The 19,649-nt window shown below is 35.2% G+C and overlaps 2 protein-coding genes across 7 annotated transcripts; both read left to right on the top strand.

Annotated features, from left to right (window-relative positions):
* The first annotated feature begins 1,140 nt into the window (after positions 1-1,140).
* Positions 1,141-2,357, top strand: LOC129247346 (pinin). Of its 2 annotated transcripts, none has more exons than XM_054886456.1 (3): positions 1,141-1,338; positions 1,395-2,167; positions 2,225-2,357. In XM_054886456.1, exons 1-3 carry the CDS (start codon positions 1,217-1,219, stop codon positions 2,317-2,319), a joined length of 990 nt encoding a protein of 329 aa, XP_054742431.1. In that variant the 5' UTR covers positions 1,141-1,216; the 3' UTR covers positions 2,320-2,357. The 2 variants fall into 2 exon arrangements, with proteins under 2 accessions (XP_054742431.1, XP_054742438.1); XM_054886463.1 differs by having other exon boundaries at positions 1,404-2,167.
* A 5,349-nt stretch (positions 2,358-7,706) lies between these two features.
* LOC129250102 (inositol polyphosphate-5-phosphatase A) lies at positions 7,707-19,091 on the top strand. Of its 5 annotated transcripts, none has more exons than XM_054889752.1 (10): positions 7,707-8,058; positions 9,164-9,341; positions 10,754-10,984; positions 11,035-11,202; positions 11,267-11,439; positions 11,509-11,596; positions 13,288-13,443; positions 15,415-15,660; positions 18,600-18,636; positions 18,789-19,091. In XM_054889752.1, the coding sequence occupies exons 2-10, from the start codon at positions 9,240-9,242 to the stop codon at positions 19,058-19,060; spliced, it is 1,473 nt and encodes a 490-aa protein (XP_054745727.1). In that variant the 5' UTR covers positions 7,707-8,058; positions 9,164-9,239; the 3' UTR covers positions 19,061-19,091. The 5 variants fall into 5 exon arrangements, with proteins under 5 accessions (XP_054745727.1, XP_054745719.1, XP_054745740.1 ...); XM_054889744.1 differs by having other exon boundaries at positions 7,707-7,844; XM_054889756.1 differs by lacking the exon at positions 7,707-8,058 and adding an exon at positions 8,380-8,463.
* The last annotated feature ends 558 nt before the right edge of the window (positions 19,092-19,649 follow it).

Raw genomic sequence — 19,649 nt, forward strand, 5'->3', positions numbered from 1 at the left:
TTCACCTTAGAACTGAATCATTTTATTGCTTTCCGTTATTTCACTTACACGTTTAATTTACTATTAAATACTCTATACGCATGCACCTCTGCTTATATACATGAGCTTAACAACTGGCGTAATTTCTAGGTCTGGCAGCTTGTATCTGTTGTTATAGCAGCTAACTTAACCCCGTCTGTGCGATGGAGTCACATGTCATCTTCGTCTAACTCATCTAACGGTAGACCCAGAGAGCGTGCTCTGTTTCGCTATCTGCCCTCGCCTTCAAGACTAATTCATGGTTTTGTTTTGGCATCTCATTTGTTCGCTGTTGTTGCCAATCGGTTAACGAAACTTCACTGTTCCCAACAGTATTGTAACGAACGGAGAAACTTCCAGTATCGACTGGCAACAATAATGAGCGAATAATATACCAAAACAAAACTTTTAATTCGCCATGGCACTATATAGCGCGACAGAACAGGCCGGAAGATACGAAATTGCATTAGATATTAAGCACATGTATATAAATAGAGGTCATGCGCATGGGGATTTAATGGTAAGTTAAATGGGCGAAAGTACACGAAAAGTAATAAAGCGATTCACTTAAGTGACCAGTTTTCGTTGCCATTGATTTGTGACTTTTAGTCGACAATCCAGGGATCGAACTCAAACGAATTATTTTTAAACGCTTATTTGGGTAATAACGTTACAAATTCGTAACAGTATTTTTCAGGACCTTAGTTCTTCGTGGGACATTAATTAGTTTGGAGCTTCCCCTCTCCAGCTCCTCTAGCAAGTCGTTAAGCACAATTACCCAGAGTAGTGAAGAGGGAACACCGTCTTGTGGAGTTTTTCTGTCACCTACAGTTTGAATGTCTTGTTTCAATACTTAATCATTCTTATTTGCTTTCACGTTGATTGTTGATGAGTTCAAGCAGACGTGAATATTGCTAAAATATCCCTAAATAATCCCATTCTTCTATTTTCTTTGTTTTGTCATCCTAAATTTGAAAAATGTTGCTGTTGCTTAAATGCCATCACCTTGTATAGATTCGCCTTGATGTAGATAATTGACAGATCACTCCACCTCCGTTACTTCTATTACGAGCGTGTGGTATCGATAGTTTTAATATACCGATTTATATCGACCATCATCGCTTGAGTCTTTTTTCAGAAATCGAAAGTATATGTTTGGCTAAGTTAAGTAAATGTTTAATAATTACATATAATTGATATGGACGCAGATTTCACTAAATCTTTTAATGAATTACAAAAAGAGCTTGATGAGACAAGGTCTGGTTTGGATGTTCTTAATGACAACATTCGGAGAATTGTGGGTCGGCCCAGAGATTTGGGGTAATATCCAATACAAATGATTTCGAAATATATATAATGATTTTAATTTGAACTAGAATTTACAGAAATGTTGATCAAGGCGTGTTAGACGAAGGTGGTATGAAATATGGAAATGGGTTGAAACAAAAAAGAGTTCATGATGAAAGGTCTGTATTTAACCGTTTAACGATTCCTAATGAGGAAACGAAATCACGCTTAAGCTCACGAGTTATACGCGAACTACCAACACGCCAGGAAGTACTAGAAGCACAGGGATCTGATAAGGAGTCGAGGGCAAGAAATCGCAGAATGTTTGGTTCATTATTAGGAACTTTGCATAAGTTTTGTCAGGAAGAATCGCGTTTAAAACAAAAAGAAGACAAAAAAGCACAAATTGAAAAAAAGTTAGAAGAACAACAACTCCTCGAGCAAGAGACAATAAAAAAAGAGCGTGATTCGCTCTTAATGGACCGGAAGAATAAGCAAACAAAAATTAAAACTTTAGAATTAAAGTTAAATCGAGTAAAAGATTTTGCAACGTTTGAGAAATCTGTATCTAACCTCCGGCACTGTATTAGAACAAAGACAAAGCCCTTTATTTATTATAAGCCTTATAAGCTTAGCAAGAAAACTGAAAAGCTTGTGAGTATTACTCGGGATCTTTTGGCCACGGAAATGAAAGAACGAAAACTGGTTATTAACAATGAATTAAAAGGAATGGAGCTCGAGGATGAAAATGGTGCCCCTTCTACGAAAGAAGACATAAAATCTGTTTGTGTTTGTAAAAATACACACGATCATAAGTCGCCCAGACCAGTGGAGTGTGAAATCAGACCATGTGCAGTTCAAGGTAAAATTTGGCCCTGGATGACTTGAGTTGTTTAGTGTAATTAATTTTGTTTTGCAGGAGAAACAGAATTCAAAGAAAATAAATCAAGGACCTTGAACGAGCCCGCACTAAGTAGCAGTATAATAGTTGTAAAAAAAAAACTAGTAGGTTGACATATTTGATAGAATAAAAAGTGAATATTTAAATTTCATGCCGTGTTACAATTTTCTTATATATTTGGCACGAAAAACAAAGCTGTAAATTCTAAAATGTACGATTATTTAATAGGCTTACTAGTTAAAAGTGAACAAAGGATGCACCCTGCTTTTTATTGGTAAAGACGAAATGATTTTCTAATATGTCGGATGGAAAAACTTCTCGTAGCGTTGCAACGATAGAATTTTTTTTTAATTAGTGCTTGTAATTTAAAAATTATTTCAAATATTTTTCCCCATAAGCTGCAACTCGACAGTCGGTTCTACGTTAACGGAACGATCCGGATTTATATCCGGCCAAGGACTGTCACTCCAGCAGCATTCCCGGTACATGCAAGGGGAATGTTTATGCAGCTACAGCAACAACAACACATACTACAGTCAGACTTAATTAGAGTTGTCTGAACTGCCGAAATTAAACAACTACTATTTATCAGTTGTGTTTCTACTCTAAGCATTTTTTTTGTTTTTGAAAATATTGAAGAAATAATGAAAGTATTTCTGATGAAACTGTTAAAATATAAAATTCTCCCGATAATGGGAGAAACAGAGGGCAATAATTGAAGTTGCAGTACGCACGCCCCAGCCAAGAAGACCGAAGGCAGGGATACACAAAACTACTGTTGCTTGACGAGTAGGCAAAAACTCAAAAAGTAAGTACGAAAGAAATGTCATTACAAAAAGTGTAACAGAAAAAAATAGAATTTTTAGATGGAAAATTTATAACTTATAATTATTAGAGACGTAAAAATCCAAATAGCAAACGAGATGCTAAAGCGATTTAAAAAATGAGTTTGTGTTGATATGTGTAAATATTACCTATGTTTTTACTTTCTAATATCAAAATGGGTTAAATTTACTTAATATAATGTATTTAATATAAAACTAAACAATGAACGCCTTATATTCATCCTATTCTGCTTCACCATCTATTATAGGTCAATTTATTCAGATATGGACTCTTGTCGATCTGCATTTAAAATATTGTCAGGATACTATCCTGTGATATGTTGTCTAGAACACAGCTGTATTAATAGTTTGTACGGCTTTCTCTGATGCAAACTCCGAGCAGAAAGCAAACTTCTGAACTTGCTTCTCGGCACTCCAATGGTTCTCTCAACGGAATTCCTTTTTTAGCATGAATTTTGTTGGCTCATTTGTGGTGAGCTATCCTGTAATCTGAAGTAAAAAATAAATGAATACCATATATACAGATAGGCAAAATGTAAGTAAAACTAACAATCATCACATTTATACTGTAATAACCTTTTCTATTGAGGTAGAAATGCTATACAGTCCAATCGTGATAGTCCGACACATACGGGACCGACTCGTTGTCGGATTATCAAATATTCCAGACTACCGAAGGTTCCATTTAATGACACGAAAAGACAGAAAAAAATCACATCAACACCGTCAGAAATCGCGAGAGAACTGGCGTCGTTCAAATTTAATGACAAATACGTTGTAACCGGGAAACAAAACACAATCCCCCTCTGCTGCTCTGCTACGACTGATCAAAATAAAATAATGCCAATTACATCCATAGACGTTATGAGGTTGTCGGATTACCGAACGTGTCGGATTAAGAAATGTCGGACTATCACGATTGTACTGTACTCCCTTTCAAGGGCCGTCGGTGCAAAAGTACGTACCGTCAAGAAATCCTACTACTCCCGGAAATCCAATTTGAGCATCAACAGTAAACTTTGAATTTTGTATTTAGTACAGATATGTACATATGTATGTTGTTTGAAAATATTCTAAACTTCTTTAAGAACTATTAAGAATATTTGGGTCGGCATTGGCAGCTCCCGTCAGCGAAAAAACCAATGCGGCACATAATTTTATGATTGGAGGAAGAAGTGTCTCAAACATAAATATGTATATATGTACTAATACATTTATATATAAACTTCACCGCCAATATATTAGTAAATATGTACATTCTGCTATATTAAGTAATTGACCCTCTAACACCTTGACGAAAAATTCAGTTATCGCTACATTCAAATATAGTGAGAACACCATCATTTAGTTCATTTTTATTCGTCACACAAACATGCTACAAATTTTTATTAACAATATTATACTTAAATAAAAAAAAAATAAATAAATAATTGGCGCGTACACTTCTGTTAGGTGTTTGGCCGAGCTCCTCCTCCTATTTGTGGTGTGCGTCTTGATGTTGATCCACAAATGGAGGGACCTACAGTTGCAAGCCGACTCCGAACGGCAGATATTTTTATGAGGAGCTTTTTCATGGCAGAAATACACTCGGAGGTTTGCCATTGCCTGCCGAATTTTTATAAATTTTGCTTTCACCGAGATTCGAACCAACAACCTCTCTGTAAATACAGTGGAAATATATTACCATGTGTAAAGAAAAAGTGAAGTTTGGGCCCTAAGTGTTTTTATTTTCGTAACTACATGACCCATAAGGGTTTTTACTTAAAGATACATCTTTGAAAATAGTACGAAGGGGTGGGCAGGAGCCTGTTTTAATTTTTTTCCGGACTGCCGCATCTATAGCAATTTCAATATTCTCCTGTTCATTATTTCCTTCACTGTCATTTTCAAGATCTGTTATCAATTTCATTCTTTTTCGCTTCTAGATCGAAGCCAGTGCAAATAGCAAAACTCAAAAACTTTGTTATAAAACTATTTCTAGAACTTATCATTTCGATGTATATTATAACGAAAATTCCTTAATTTTCTATAGTTATAACGGATATTGTCCTGTTTTTCTAGAATTATAAATTAAGTTGCTCTTCAAGTTAGAATTGAAACCGTTATTTAAAAATTTAATGTGTTTTTTTTTAATTCGAAAATGTTGTAAAATCGTTAAGGTGTCAAAAAGACAGCCCACATACTAGGTACGTATATTTTAATCTAGCATCAGCTGAATGAAAATATAAAGCTTAAGAAATTGAAAAGTTCTTGCATAAAAAGTCAGAACATAATCCAAAGAGTGTGACTACAGTCAGGGAATAATATTAAGATAAAATTTGAAAGGTGTATTTTTGATACCTTTGGTAAAATTATCTACATAGTGTTAAATAAATTTTCACACCATTAATTTAAAACTTCTAATCGTATAAAAATTTCGCACTTATATTGTAATAAAAAGCTGAATCGAATTACTAAAATTAACTATACCGGTATACGGTTGTCAGTAACTTAACGGTCGAAACCGAAATGCCTTGTAATTTATAATGCAAAAAAATTAGTTAAGTTAGTCTTTAATGACAATAGAGGCAATATTTTTTCATATTGCTCGTAGCGCTGGGACATTGTTAATAGTTAATTGCTTCCTTGATCAAAAAGTTGTTCCCGGAATATATGCAGGAAATTCAAAATACAAGTTTATTCCTTAAAAGTGATATTATCGCCTTCAAAGTACTCACCGCCAACTGCAATGCACTTATGCCAGAGTTTAATCCAACTCTCGAAACATTTCTGGAATTCTATTTTCGATATAGCCATCAGGGCCGTCTTCAATTTTACCATAATTTATTTTCAGCTCTTAAAACACGTTATATATATATATATATAATTGGCGCGTACACCCTTTTTGGGTGTTTGGCCGAGCTCCTCCTCCTATTTGTGGTGTTCGTTTTGATGTTCTTCCACAAATGGAGGGACCTACAGTTTTAAGCCGGCTCCGAACGGCTGATATTTTTATGAGGAGCTTTTTCATGGCAGAAATACACTCGGAGGTTTGCCATTGCCTGCCGAGGGGCGACCGCTATTAGAAAAATGTTTTTCTTTTAATTTTGGTGTTTCACCGAGATTCGAACCTCCGTTCTCTCTGTGAATTCCGAATGGTAGTCACGCACCAACCTATTCGGCTACGGCGGCCGCCGTACACATTCCCGGTAGTTATTTTTAACTCGATCAAACAGAATAAAAATTGCAGGGAGGCATATCAGGTGAATTCGATGGTTATTGAAAGGTGTTCGTTCCGTTCTTGGTCAAAAATTTACTGATAGTGATGGAACTGTGCGAGGGTGTAAAATTCACGAGTTGTTTTCCCACATACCCTTTCTTTTTTGGCGAATTGTCTGACATTCAGGGAAAAATTTGTGGTGTACAATACCGTTGTAATCCATAAAGCTGTGAACATCGCTTTCTTTTATGACTGAAAACTTCGTAGTTTTTTGGTCTTCGTTCCTTCGGAGCTCTTCACTCACTCGCCTGATGTCCGGATTGCGTGTCGTACTCATATCACGTCTCGTCTTCAGTTATGTTGCGTTTGATTAATGTTTGGTCGAATTCAGCCTTGGAAATCATGTCTTTGGCGATATTAACGCAGCCCCTTTTTTACATGAAACTCAGAACCATTTGGACCAACTTTGCATAAACACGCCAAATCATAAACTATAATGCTCAGAACGGATCCATAAGCAATTTTTAAGTCCTCTGCCAGTTCTCTGATGGTTATTGATGTTTTAATAAGTTTTTGATAAACAGACTGGCCACTACGTTCGTCATCCCCGATGGACTCACGATCTCTTCTGAAGCGTTCATGCCATTCGCATAAGGCTGTTTTCTTAAGAGTATCGTTACCGAAATAGTTTCGCAATATTTCTAAGGTCATCGCCCCATTGAATCCATTTTTAGCGTAAAATTTAATACAAATTCAAATCCATTTTTAAAACTGTAAAAAATAGGAAACACGGAAGATGCTGGTCCATAAGGGTTCCTGTTTTATAAATTTGGCCTACGCCACGTTAGAAAAAAGATGCCTGTATGATAACATTATCACCGCCATGCTATATATAGTATATACAGAGAACGGTATATACATACGTAGAATTTTGTGTGTACCATAAAGGGAATCTTGCTACTCGGTGAACGCCAACTTTGATTCATTACTGCACAAAATGTCTCCAAAAACTCATTGGTTTTGATCTGTGCTCTTTGAGGAACAAGAGTTTGGGTTTTTTTGATGCGCTATACAGCCACGTACTCGTACATACATATGTATGTGTGTATGTAAGTATTTTCATTCAGCCGTGAAACATATCAAAAAATCAGGTAAATTAGTTTCTCTAGAGTTCTCTTATTTGTGCTCTAACCGATACTACTTGCATGTAAATGAATTTTGCGAGGTAGGGAGGAATATATGAAATACCGATATGGGTACATGTTGCTACTTGGTAAATAACTTTTCAGAAAAATGTTAGTAATTGTTAGGCTGTGCTGTACTCGAAATATTTGGACACTTAGTATTTGGTTTAAAAGTACAGATGCGAAAAGTATTCGGTATTGAAGGAAACATATCGAGTATATAATCGTATGTACATGTGTCGAATTGTCCCTAGTAGTGATAGATATTGTGCAATAATTTGAGAGTTTTGTGTAGGGGCATTTTAGATAAACGATATCAAAATGCTATACATTTTTTAATTGGAAGTAATATAATAGCTTATTTATTTTGGGCATACTTTGGTTGCGAAAGTTCGGACAAGCATTAGATGGTAATAATTTAAAGAAATTAAGACCTAGTAGTAATGCCACTGCTAATTGAAGTCGGGGGCAATTCTGGCTTGCATTTGAGTTTGCAAGAACTTTTGTACTTTTCAAATAGCCGAAAAGTATGCAATTCGGATAATAGCAAGGACCACTGACGAAGTGAAGAGTTGATTTATATGCATTAAATTAATAAAGTTGTGGGCGTTACAAATGCAACGGGTAGGTGCATTTTGTACTTACATATGTATGTATGTATGTCGTACGAGTATGTACAATAGAGAACGCAAGATTGGGAAATTGTGTTTGTATATGTACATATGTACATTAGGCTGGTCCAAAAAAATATGTTTTCTTGGTGCTTCCTTATTTGTTCATTGTCTCATTAATTCTTTTTTTTTATTAAAAAGTAGATTTTCAACATTTCCCCAAACGTAAACATTAAGCATAATTTCGCCATATTGAAATTTATCGAAAAGCGATTTTTTTTATAACATATTTCGGATATAATAATATGGTAAATGAAATTTACTTATCAAAATGGTAATTTGAAGTGTCTAACAAATAAATTTTAAAGTACGATCTGTCTAAGCTATCAGCAGCGGTTATTGATGAACGATACAGAAGGTACATAAGCGGATATCGTTGTTTTATACTGCAAAGTTTTGTATGTGTTTTAGAAGAAGATGGGCTCTCGAAATAACTTTGAGAAAAAAAGATAATGTATTTTCTAGTCTGATGCCTGCGAAACAAACTAAAGAATATTATATTTACGTCAACAAATGTATGTAGAGTATTTTTAGATTCACGTTTATATAAATAAAACAATAAACTTCATAATATATGTATAATACTTTTGTAAATAAAATAGGTCGTAAAATTCTAGCTCAACATTGCAATTCTGTTCACGAAATATCAGATAACTAGAGTGTTTTAATAAACCGCCCTGTGTCGTAACGCGGTCTTAAGAAGCTTTAGATATATATGTATATAATTGGCGCGTACACCCTTTTCGGGTATTTGGCCGAGCTCCTTCTCTTATTTGTGGTGTGCGTCTTGATGTTGTTCCACAAATTGAAGGGCCTACAGTTTCAAGCCGATTCCGAACGGCAGATATGAGGAGCTTTTTCCTGGCAGAAATACACTCGGAGGCTTGCCATTGCCTGCCGATGGGCGACAGCTATTAGAAAAAACTTTTTCTTACCCACCCGTCTTCAAATATCCAATTCTTATAACAAAATAAACAAATTTGCATGGCATGTTAATAAGAACACACAAATCTTTTTGTCGACAGTTAAATCGTATCTAATATTTATTTTTATTACAGATATATAATACAAGAAAAAATACTGCGTGTATAAAATACTTAAATTACTCCCGAACCTTTCTACAAGTGACTTAACATGGGGGAAAGGAAATCTTCTGCCGAATCGCCCAATATACAAGTCATCGACAAATCCAATATACTCTTGGTTACAGCCAACGTTGGAACTCTCTTTGAAGATGTGAGTAAATACTACGCATTTGCAAACAGCGCCGCTATTGTGCATTTGAAATTATGGAATGTTCTAGGCCATTCAATAAATTTCATATTTCGTCAATGCAATCTTCCTTAAGGTCAAAACATTGTTGTTGGTCTCGTGCCATCATCACCTTTAATAAATGCGCCTTGGCATGTGCTATGTATTTTATTGCACGAATGTAAGTAACTTTAGCTTCACCGCTATATGAAATTCAAAAGTTCACGATCAAATGACACTCCCCAAGAACAGTTTGAAGTTTTCCTCGATTTTTGACGTGATAACGTCGTATAATTCGATTTAACAGGCTGCACGCACGAAAAAATGTGTCGTTACCTTGCTCATTGCCGTTACCTTGCTCATTTGTCGTTACCTTGCTCATTGCAGTTACCTTGAATGAACTGCAAGCGAAAACGCGGAACGAACGACAAAGCAAACAAAGCAAACGAACGGCAACGTTCGAATCTTGCTCTCTCCTACTTAAGTGAGCGTATATGTGTATGTATATGCGCATATGTACATATATAAATTCACGTATTTGTATTTGCATATGCCTTCTTATTGATTTTTATTAATTTGATTTACTTGAAGAATTTAAAATAAAACCAAGTTTGTTAATAATACCTGTTGTTTTAATGTTATTATTATTTTTTGACGTGATAACGTCTTATAATTCTATGTACCCGGCTGCACGCACCAAAAATGCGTCGTTATCTTGCTCATGCGTCGTTACCTTGCTTGAACAGCATGTTATGTTATGTTATGTTATGTTAATGTTACCTCATTCTCTATATCCATACAAAATATCTATCAAACAAATAAAATTAAAATTTTCTTTTGAAGAATGCAACCATTCAATCAGTATTTTCTTATGACGTTATCACGTTAAACTATCGTCAGTAAACCGACTTTACAGACAACCTCTTTTTTTTAATAAAATGGAATCAAACGTCTAGATTTCATTCGCATATATTCTGAGAATTTTACAGGATGAAGTCTAAAAGTTTTGTACAGATTATGAGACTCGCAGAATTTCTCTCTCTCTTCAATAAGAGGTGTAAATAAATCTCATTTTTTTTATGCATCTCCCTGTGCATTTTTAACAAAATGATAATTTTTACTTGAATACAGCAACAACATTTATTCAGCGTCGTTTGAGCTTTAATTTGCTTCACCTTCAAACTGAAATGGTGCTTTTACGCTTTTATCGCAGCTCCAACACAAACACACCCCTAATGGGAATGTCCGAAACTTTTTTAGATTTTCTTATAAAGCATTTTTCAACTTGAAAATTCTAAAGATACATTTAAATTTTGAATGCCATGACTAGAATTCTTATTTAAGTTCATACGACAAGGAAAATATTATATTGATCTTACATGCTTTACAATCCTTAGCCCCTAGGATTACTGCATCCTTGGCTTGAAGAGTTTATGCTGAAAATTAAGGAGTTACGCCCGCATTTCGTGGCTCTCCATATGCAAGAAGTAGGCGGCAAAACTTACGAGAAAGCATCAAATTCAGTTAAAGAATTTGTCAAATTACTTTGTGAAGATGCTGCAATGCGAGATTTTTCGGCTGTCCAAATATACATGGATGAAAACTTTAATAGTTTAGAAAATTTTACGGTAAATATTTAGTTCGATTTTTAATGACTTTTATTCATAGAGTTTGTTAGGCTTTAGGAAGTTTGTATTTCGCTCACAAAAATTTAAGTAGTATTCGGATATGGAACTTCTCGAATGGCACATGGGAACAGCCTGCGGGGAAAAATATTTACTTTGGCAATATAGAAAACATTTCTACAAAAGAGAAATCTAAATTTCCTCTCAAACTTTTTCCTGAGGTAAGTTAATATCTACATCAACATATAAATCACATGTATTAAAATTGTTTACATGTTCTTTCAGTGTAAATGGTCGAGAAAAGGATTTATGAGAACACGTTGGGACATTAATGGCACCGTCGTTGAGTTCGTAAATATACACTTATTTCACGACGCATCAAATTTAAAGGCACGCGAGGAGTACCCCTCTGTTTACTCCCAGAGGAGGAGACAAGCATTAATTCATACATTAGAAAGGTGACTGTGAATATAATAATATTTTCAAAATAAAAATGCAATAGTTTATAAAAACGTTAATCCTTCTAGGTTCCTTACGGACAAGGTGAATGAGCCAGTACCATATTTTGTTTTCGGCGATTTCAACTTTAGATGCGATACTGAAGGTGTTACCAAGGTAGATAAAGTCGTTAGCTTTACCTGCTTGAATTTTTTATACCCGCGTGTACTGAGATAGATATAGACATATGTATGTATGTACATCAAAATGCTACTAACTGCACATAACATTGGTACTGTTTTCCTTATTCTTCGAATTCCAGTCATTTAATTTTCTCATCCATTTAGTATTTTAAACATTTAGTTTAAGCTTATTCATTCTCCACTCTCAAAGGCCCTTTGCAAATCGAACAAAATTGTGGCAATTTTCTAAGATCCTGAGATCTGCTTTCCAACTAATTTATTAGTCTTTCACCGACTTAGTTAATATTTGATTTGAAGTTAAGTCGGACCTTTGCTAGATCCAAGCTTGGCTTAGGTACATATATTATATCTGGCTGATCTGAATAGATCTCACATAGACCACAAGGGTCCATAGTGTTGCCAGTGCTGTTGGAGTCGTGTTAAACATAATTCGTGTTACATGACTTGGCGAGTTTTAAATAAACAGTTTAAACTTTTGTCAGCAATATTCTTCAGAGATGAAAAATATACACGCGTCCTTCTGGACCAATCTCATTTTAGCTGCGTGATATGGAGTGAGACAACGTCAGTACTCCAACCAATATTTTACATTCCTTCCTTGGGAGTGATAAAATAACGTTGGTTGTTTTCCGTAGCATGATTTTGTTAATCCTGTGGAAGGTCGAGACTTCCCATATAGACTGTGCTTCTAGAGTTAGTTCCTCGTCTAGTTCCATCTTCAAAACCGAGAGTGAGGGATATATGTATAATATGTTCAATGTACTCACCCTTAGCAAGCTCGTCAACTCTCACATTTCCCTTATTTCCTTGTGCCCTGGTACCCAGTAAATTGTGACTTGACTATTTTCGCAGAGCTCGTCCATTTTAGATCTACAGTGTTGCACGCGCTCCGAGCTAGTCATTAAGCCATTATCTTGACTATCGATGAAGATGTTTATGCGAGTGTCGAGGGGTTTGGTTACAGCATAGATCTCAGCTTGAAATATACTACAGTGATTAGCCCGTCGTAGCCGAATGGGTTGGTGCGTGACTACCATTCGGAATTCAGAGAGAACGTAGATACGAATCTCGGTTAAGGACCAAAAATGAAGAAACAGTTTTTTTTTTTAATAGTGGTCGCCCCTCGGCAGGCAATGGCAAACCTCCGAGTGTATTTCTGCCATGAAACAGCTCCTCATAAAAAATATCTGCCATTCGGAGTCGGCTTGAAACTGTTGGTCCCTCCATTTGTGGAACAACATCAAGACGCACGCCACAAATAAGAGGAGGAGCTCGGCAAAACACCCAAAAAGGGTCTCATATATATATACATACATATATATATGATTAGGAAGTCTGAAAGACTTTTGAAAGTCAAACTGCGCGCATAAGACAGTCGCTCCAACTCCTTCTGTAATTTGGGATCCATCTGTAAAGAAATTGTATGCGTGGTGATCGGATTTTAAACCCTTCTGCCAGCCATGCTGTTCTATCAACAAAGCCAGGCCTCTTGCCAAAGTTTACTTGTAAAATAACGTAGTCTTACCTTCCGATTATGTATGTCTGGTCTGTTACATTGATCAAAAAGCCTTTGTGATAATGATCCAGTCATCCTCTGTCTTATTTCAGATCTTTTGGCTGAGTTTCCTTGCCAGATCTAAAGATTTTATAATTTTATATTTTCAGGAATTGACTAAAAATCTTACGGAACATCGTGTATCAACCAGCAATGTAAATAGTGCTAAAATCTGCTACCGCGATGAAGACGGAGAAAACGTTTTAATTATCGGGAAGAAGGAATTTAATCACGTGAAGCATCAAAATAAATTTAAAGAAGAATGGGTAAAGTGTAAATTTCAATATGAGCACAACCAGAGTGCACCTATTTTTCTTTGCATGAGTTAAGACCGAAAATGATACATATCCTAAAATGATTAACTTAATTCAAACCAGGCCTCTACAAGGGGAAAGCGTTAGGATGCATTTCTTAAATTTCCTTAAATATTCGTTGTATTATTTATGTACATTAATTTTTACCAGGGAACCGGCCTCAACTGACTATTGCAGATTACCAAAGCCGATGTAGTCTTGTGTACTTGACTGCGGGCCTATAAATGAAGGCTTTGAATGAATTTGAGCACTTGTTCAGGCTTTTTCGATATTACCAATTTATTTGAGTGACCCCGACTAGGTGAGTAGGCCTTCGCGTTGCGGGAGCTGCATATTCACAAAATATGTGTTCAGGCGTTTCATCACCAAATTCGTAAAAATTACGACGCTTCTTTTTATAAGTCTTAGTTTCCTGATGTGATAACGAAGACTGCAATGTTCCGTTTAATTCTTAAGCCCTGTCTATCCAGGTTTAGGAGATCACTTCGCGCTCTTCCTGAAGGATGTATAAATTGGACTTTTCATCCATACATCCAGTGCCCTGTGAATTCTGTGTCTTTTCAGTCGTTGATAACTCAGGATTCCTATTACGGGTTTGGTATTTCGGGTAACGAGAACAGTGAAGCATTCCCGAACAAGTTCAGGTGTCATTATGTGAAACTTCAGTGCTAATAAGGTCAAAGAATATAGATTACCAGGTTTAGTCATCCGCTATGGAGAAAAACAAAATTGTAAGATTTTAGAGGTGGGAGCAACATCAGCCGCTAACCAAATCTGAGAAATTTTGAAGGAATCAGTTGATTGGCTGACATAACCGGGTCATAATAGCGGTTTGTTTACGAAAAAATTAAGATTGTGTTGGTGATATGCGAAAAATCTCTACACGGTCTCCGCTCATTTTTATTCGTTGCTCTCTGAACAATAATTGATTGGACGAGTGTGTGTATACGTATGAAATGAATCCCCGATGACCTGGCAGCCAAAGTTACTCGCCCAATTTTGCTTCGGATGGGCAAACCTTGTAATCTATTATCCTTGATATTAAGGGGTTAGGGGTAGTCAGAGGCCCGAAAAAATGATGATTTTCACGAATTTTTTTTTGCTACTTAATTAATTTATTTAACAAAAATAAAAACATAGCATAAAAACATCATGTTTTAACTTGACTTCACCAAAATTTCAAAAAAAAAAATTAATAATTGCAAAAGTTATCGCTGTTTGTGTGAAGCCCGTTTCTCCAGAAGTCCCTTGCGGTGAACATCACAAGTCCTTGCAGATTCATCTAAAACCAATCGGACAAGAAAAATTAGTTTTATTAATAGATAATCTTGTGCCTGATCGAAGCTTTTTTTTTTCAAAATGAACAAAATGGCGGCCTCAGGAAATATTTTTCAGATTTTCGGGAAAAAACCAACAGTTAATTGTTAAAAAAAAATCGAAATTTTTGAAAAAAAAAAAATTCCTTCGATCAGGCACAAGTTTTTTATGTTTTTCAAAAGCTGTATAAATTTTATTGAAATCTACGTAGCGGTTTTTATGTTACAGTGTTCACCAGTTTGAAAAACATAGTTTTGAAAAACGCATTTAAAGTTTTGCTATCGGCTCCGGAGCGGCCGAGCGCCCTTTGTTAATTGTTGAATAACTTGAAAAGTATTTGTCGGATTCACTTCAAATTTTTACACAATATTTTTAAAACATTATACTTTAAGAAAATGCAAAAAAAAAATCGATTTTTTGAAAATTCTGACTACCCCTAACCCCTTAAAGCATATTTTTAATCCAACCTTCACAATACTCTCTGATTGTTTTGTTTTAGTTTGGACACTCCAAAAATTAAATAAATTTGTTATTGTAACAAATAAGGATCCTTGAACGAATGTAATATTATATTAATATACTTTTAATATACCTATATCATTTCAGTTAAAGAAATACGATCGAGATTGGGATATTTTTAGAGGTATATTATGCGAATACGACATTCCATTTCCACCATCGTATCCTTATAAGGAGGAACCACACTTGCCAACAGAATACATGATAACTCGCTGCCCTTCATGGTGTGATCGAATTTTAATGAGCCCTCAAATTCCAGAAACGATATTGGCTTCTAAAGAACATAATCCGTACAACGTTATTGGAGACAACGTTTGTATGGGCGACCATAAGGTAATTAAATTAACGAAATATATAAAATTAACGAACAAATTAGAAATGAACGAACAATTAGGCATTAACACGACGGATGCAGCGAACTTTCATAAGGAGCTTGGACTCGTTGTTTCTTTGGTGTCAGAAGAATCGCCTGTCTTTAAATATTATATAAGTATATTAGTTTGGGGAAAAAGAAATCCATTCGTTTCTCGATATTTGCCCATAACGATCAATATCTCGCAAAGTATCGATCAAACAATTTAAAGTTTATGTTCGTTGTCAAGATGACACTTCACACTAAAAAAATATTACCTCTTCAAAAGCTCCTAATGACTTAAACGCTTCCTTCTCTATTTTGAACAACACATTTCATTCTGCCCTGAAATTAAGACGTTGGTTTTATTTTTGATACTCATTTTCTTTAAATTGTCACAATAATTTTATTATTTCTAAATCTCAATCAGTTTTGGGCTTCGTGCATCGTCACGGGTCGATTTCTTCAGGCCCTTAAACCCTAAAACCGGGAACCAAATTGTTATCATATTTTTCAAAAATAAAAAAGTGAAAGCCAAATTGTATCGTAGACAAAAATTGTCGATGTTCTTGAGGTGTCCAGGAGCACTCCTATAAAAATCCTGCATGGTTTTTATTTTTTCCACTTTTAAATTGTGACTATTATTTTTCCGGCAAAACTAAAAGGCTTAATTAAATAACAAACAAAACCTTCATTTCAATTTAGCAATAGGTACTATTTTCATGACGAGTTTTTCAGGTGCGATCGAAATATAGATCCTCAAGAAATTCCTATTGTAAAGTTGTTGTTGCCGCAGAAGGATCTGTTTGGCTATTGAGAAGATGTGTGTGCAAAAATTGTATATCCTATCCTAAATCTGGAAAAATTCTTTATACTTTTGCTAGACATACTCGCCGGGAAGAAGGGTCGGGCTTCAGTAGAGTTCCAGTTTTTGTATTGTAGTAATGCACGTACTTGTCTCATTCTATTAAGCAGCTTTCGTGTACGAGTTTTTTGTTAAGCTTGAGTAGAGTTCAGAGAGAACGTAAGTTCGAATCTCGGGGAAACACCAAAATGAAGAAAAAGTTTTTTCTAATAGCGGTCGCCCCTCGGCAGACAATGGCAAACCTCCGAATGTATTTCTACCATGACAAAACTCCTCGTAAAAAATATCTGCCGCTCGGAGTCGGCTTGAACAAAATCAAGACGCACGCCATCACTAGCTAACTAAGCACTGTATAAAATTTTCACTGAGTAGTTGAAATACAAGGTAAAGTCCAAAATAAACAAGACTGAGCTAAAATAGAAACAACAGGAGCTTAGTTCTGATAACTTCAAGTTTTTTTATTCAAAATAGTCCCCTCTGGCCTCGATACACTGTTTTGTGCAATCTAAAACTTTTCGAAAGGGTGTTTCAGGTCATTTACCGGAATGCCCATCAGGATGTCGGTACAAGCCTTTTGGATGACCTCTACGGATGCAAAACGTTTTCCTCTCATAGCCAAATGCAATTTTCCGAATAGGTAGAAGTCACAGGGAGCCATATCAAGCGAATACGGCGAGTCGTTGATGGTTAAAATGCGATTTCTAGTCAAAAAATCAGTCACAAGAGTGGATCGATGAGATGGTGCATTATCATGCAATAAGCGTCAGTTTCCTCCTTTGCGGTATTCAGAGCGAAATCGACGAATGCGATGTAACAAACGCTTCGAAACGCCAAGATAGAAAATTGCATTGACGGTTTGGCCCGTTGGCACGAACTCCTTGTGGACAATTCCCTAGGAATCGTAAAAACAAATGAGCATCGACTTGATTTTTGTTTTCTACAAATGCGATTTTTTGGGTGGTGCCTTGTCTGGGACCTTCCATTCGGCGCTTTAACGCTTAGTTTCAGGTTCACGTTGGAAACACCACGATTCATCACCAGTTATAATGTTGTAAATGAAGTTCTCGTCATTTCTTGCCTCTATAATAAGGTCTTTCGAATGATGAATTCTGAGCAATTTTTGGTCCTCAGTTAAATTGTACGGAATGAAACGTGCACAGATCTTTCGTAAGCCCAAATGATCAATTAAAATGCGATAAATCGATATTTTGGAGATATTCAACTTCGATTCCATGAATTTGAACGATAATTTCGGTTATTTTTTTTATTAATTTACGAACAATATCGGTGGAGTTTTCGGTGATTACTGATTTTGGGCGGCCCGTATGTTTATTGTCATTTATGTCCTCACAACCATCTCCGAAACGTGTAAACCACTCATGAACTCTGGCATGCGATAGACAATATTTTTTTTTTTTTTTGTGCATCTATTGAAATGTTTCGGTAAACATTTTACCGATTTTAAAACAAAATTTGATATTAGCTTCACTGAACCAAATGTCACCAAGGTTTCACTGAAAGTCAGCTACGCGTGTAACTTCCAATGCACTATCTCATTAAAAAGATGGCGTCATTAAAAAAATGTTCATGACGCCAGTCTTGTTAATTTGGACTTCACCTTGTATATAAATATATGTAGCTTGCTCCAGACTTGATACCACAGATAAATTGTTCATTTATTCTCGAAATGGAAATGCCAAAATTATTGTTTATCCGCTTTTATTAAGATAATGAATTAATAAAAATTTATATATTTTTAATTGGCTGTTTTTAGTTTATTTATTGAGGGGTAGTACCGTATGCTGAGGATTAATATATTATAAATTGGCAATAAATTTCTTAATCTATACAATCAAATACATTTAAATAAAATCACTTCGAAAATTTCCACATATCTCAATTTTCTCCCAAATGTTAACTCCCACATTTATAAGTTCGTCAAATGAAGTTAGTTTTTTACCTGTTTTTATTTAATGCACCTTAATGAATATTTGTATTGTGATTTTTTAATATTAATATGTATTATTAATTTATATCTCTTATCTTCTATCACAGCCGGTGTACTTAAACGTCCAGTTAAAAACGAATCAAGGTATTTATAATTATGCGTTTACCAAAACATTATATAACAGTAATAAATCTATGAATTTATCCTGGAAAAAATATGTATAACCTGACCATAATACCCATGTAGATATCATACATTCAATATTGGTAGAGACATTATTATTTATTCTTTTTTAGGTATTGTGAAACCACAAGCAAAAGTATCAGACTGTTTGCATCACATATCAAAGATGATACTTTCCAATGATTCAGATAACTCGGGAGAAGGATGCAAGATGGAGCCTAAGTCACAATTTATAAGACTCAATCAAAAATTTGTCAGTGGAAATCGGGAATCTTTATATTCGGGAATGATTAAAAATGACGCGAGCGATTGCATTAAAACAAAATGTTGGATAAAATCGAATGTTACTAATGTCTATATAATTTTAAAAGAAACGCAATTTTAATTAAATATAAATTATAAAGCTGTATGACATATCTCAACCAAATATATGTATGTTTGAATTTAAGTTTGACCTCTGAGAATACGCGCTAGCATTTTGTTCAATCAGTCTTTTGACGCTTATTGTGTGGAATACCAGGACGAAGCAATTCTAGCAGCTGATTTTGCGATTTCGTGTTTTGAATATCAGAAAAAAAAAACAAATTGCAAAAAAAAATTACGTGTAATGTTGTTGTTGTTGGTTGAGTACCTTCACTATTGGTTGTCAATGTTGACATATTCTCAATTTTAAGTGTAAGAATTGTAAGTTGAACGAATAAATTAAAATAACTTTCACTCACTGTCGGTTAATCAATTAAGAATTACACGACGTTTATGATGAATGGCGCGAATTACGTCGCATCAAGTTCGCTAGTTTAAAATTAACTTATGACACTGGTATTGAGATATTTTGGAAACATATTTTTACGAAAAAAAAATGGCGATGGAGCTGCAGCGTTGCCTCTTTTGAAGCAAATGGTTTCAGCTGTCCTTCGCACTCAATCGCTACAACAAGTCAAAGAAAGAATCAGTTTGAATAAAACAAAAAAAAA

Source organism: Anastrepha obliqua, chromosome 1 (assembly GCF_027943255.1).
Source record: "Anastrepha obliqua isolate idAnaObli1 chromosome 1, idAnaObli1_1.0, whole genome shotgun sequence".
Taxonomy (NCBI): Eukaryota; Metazoa; Arthropoda; class Insecta; order Diptera; family Tephritidae; genus Anastrepha; species Anastrepha obliqua.

Excerpts from the sequence above, each read along its gene's own strand:
- LOC129247346 (XM_054886456.1), top strand. The coding sequence starts at position 1,217 with ATGGACGCAGATTTCACTAAATCTTTTAATGAATTACAAAAAGAGCTT. Across the intron at positions 1,339-1,394 it reads GGTCGGCCCAGAGATTTGGG|AATTTACAGAAATGTTGATC; the intron begins GTAATATCCAAT and ends AATTTGAACTAG. Across the intron at positions 2,168-2,224 it reads CAGACCATGTGCAGTTCAAG|GAGAAACAGAATTCAAAGAA; the intron begins GTAAAATTTGGC and ends TTTGTTTTGCAG.
- LOC129250102 (XM_054889752.1), top strand. The coding sequence starts at position 9,240 with ATGGGGGAAAGGAAATCTTCTGCCGAATCGCCCAATATACAAGTCATC. Across the intron at positions 11,440-11,508 it reads TTAATTCATACATTAGAAAG|GTTCCTTACGGACAAGGTGA; the intron begins GTGACTGTGAAT and ends TAATCCTTCTAG. Across the intron at positions 13,444-15,414 it reads ATAAATTTAAAGAAGAATGG|TTAAAGAAATACGATCGAGA; the intron begins GTAAAGTGTAAA and ends ATATCATTTCAG.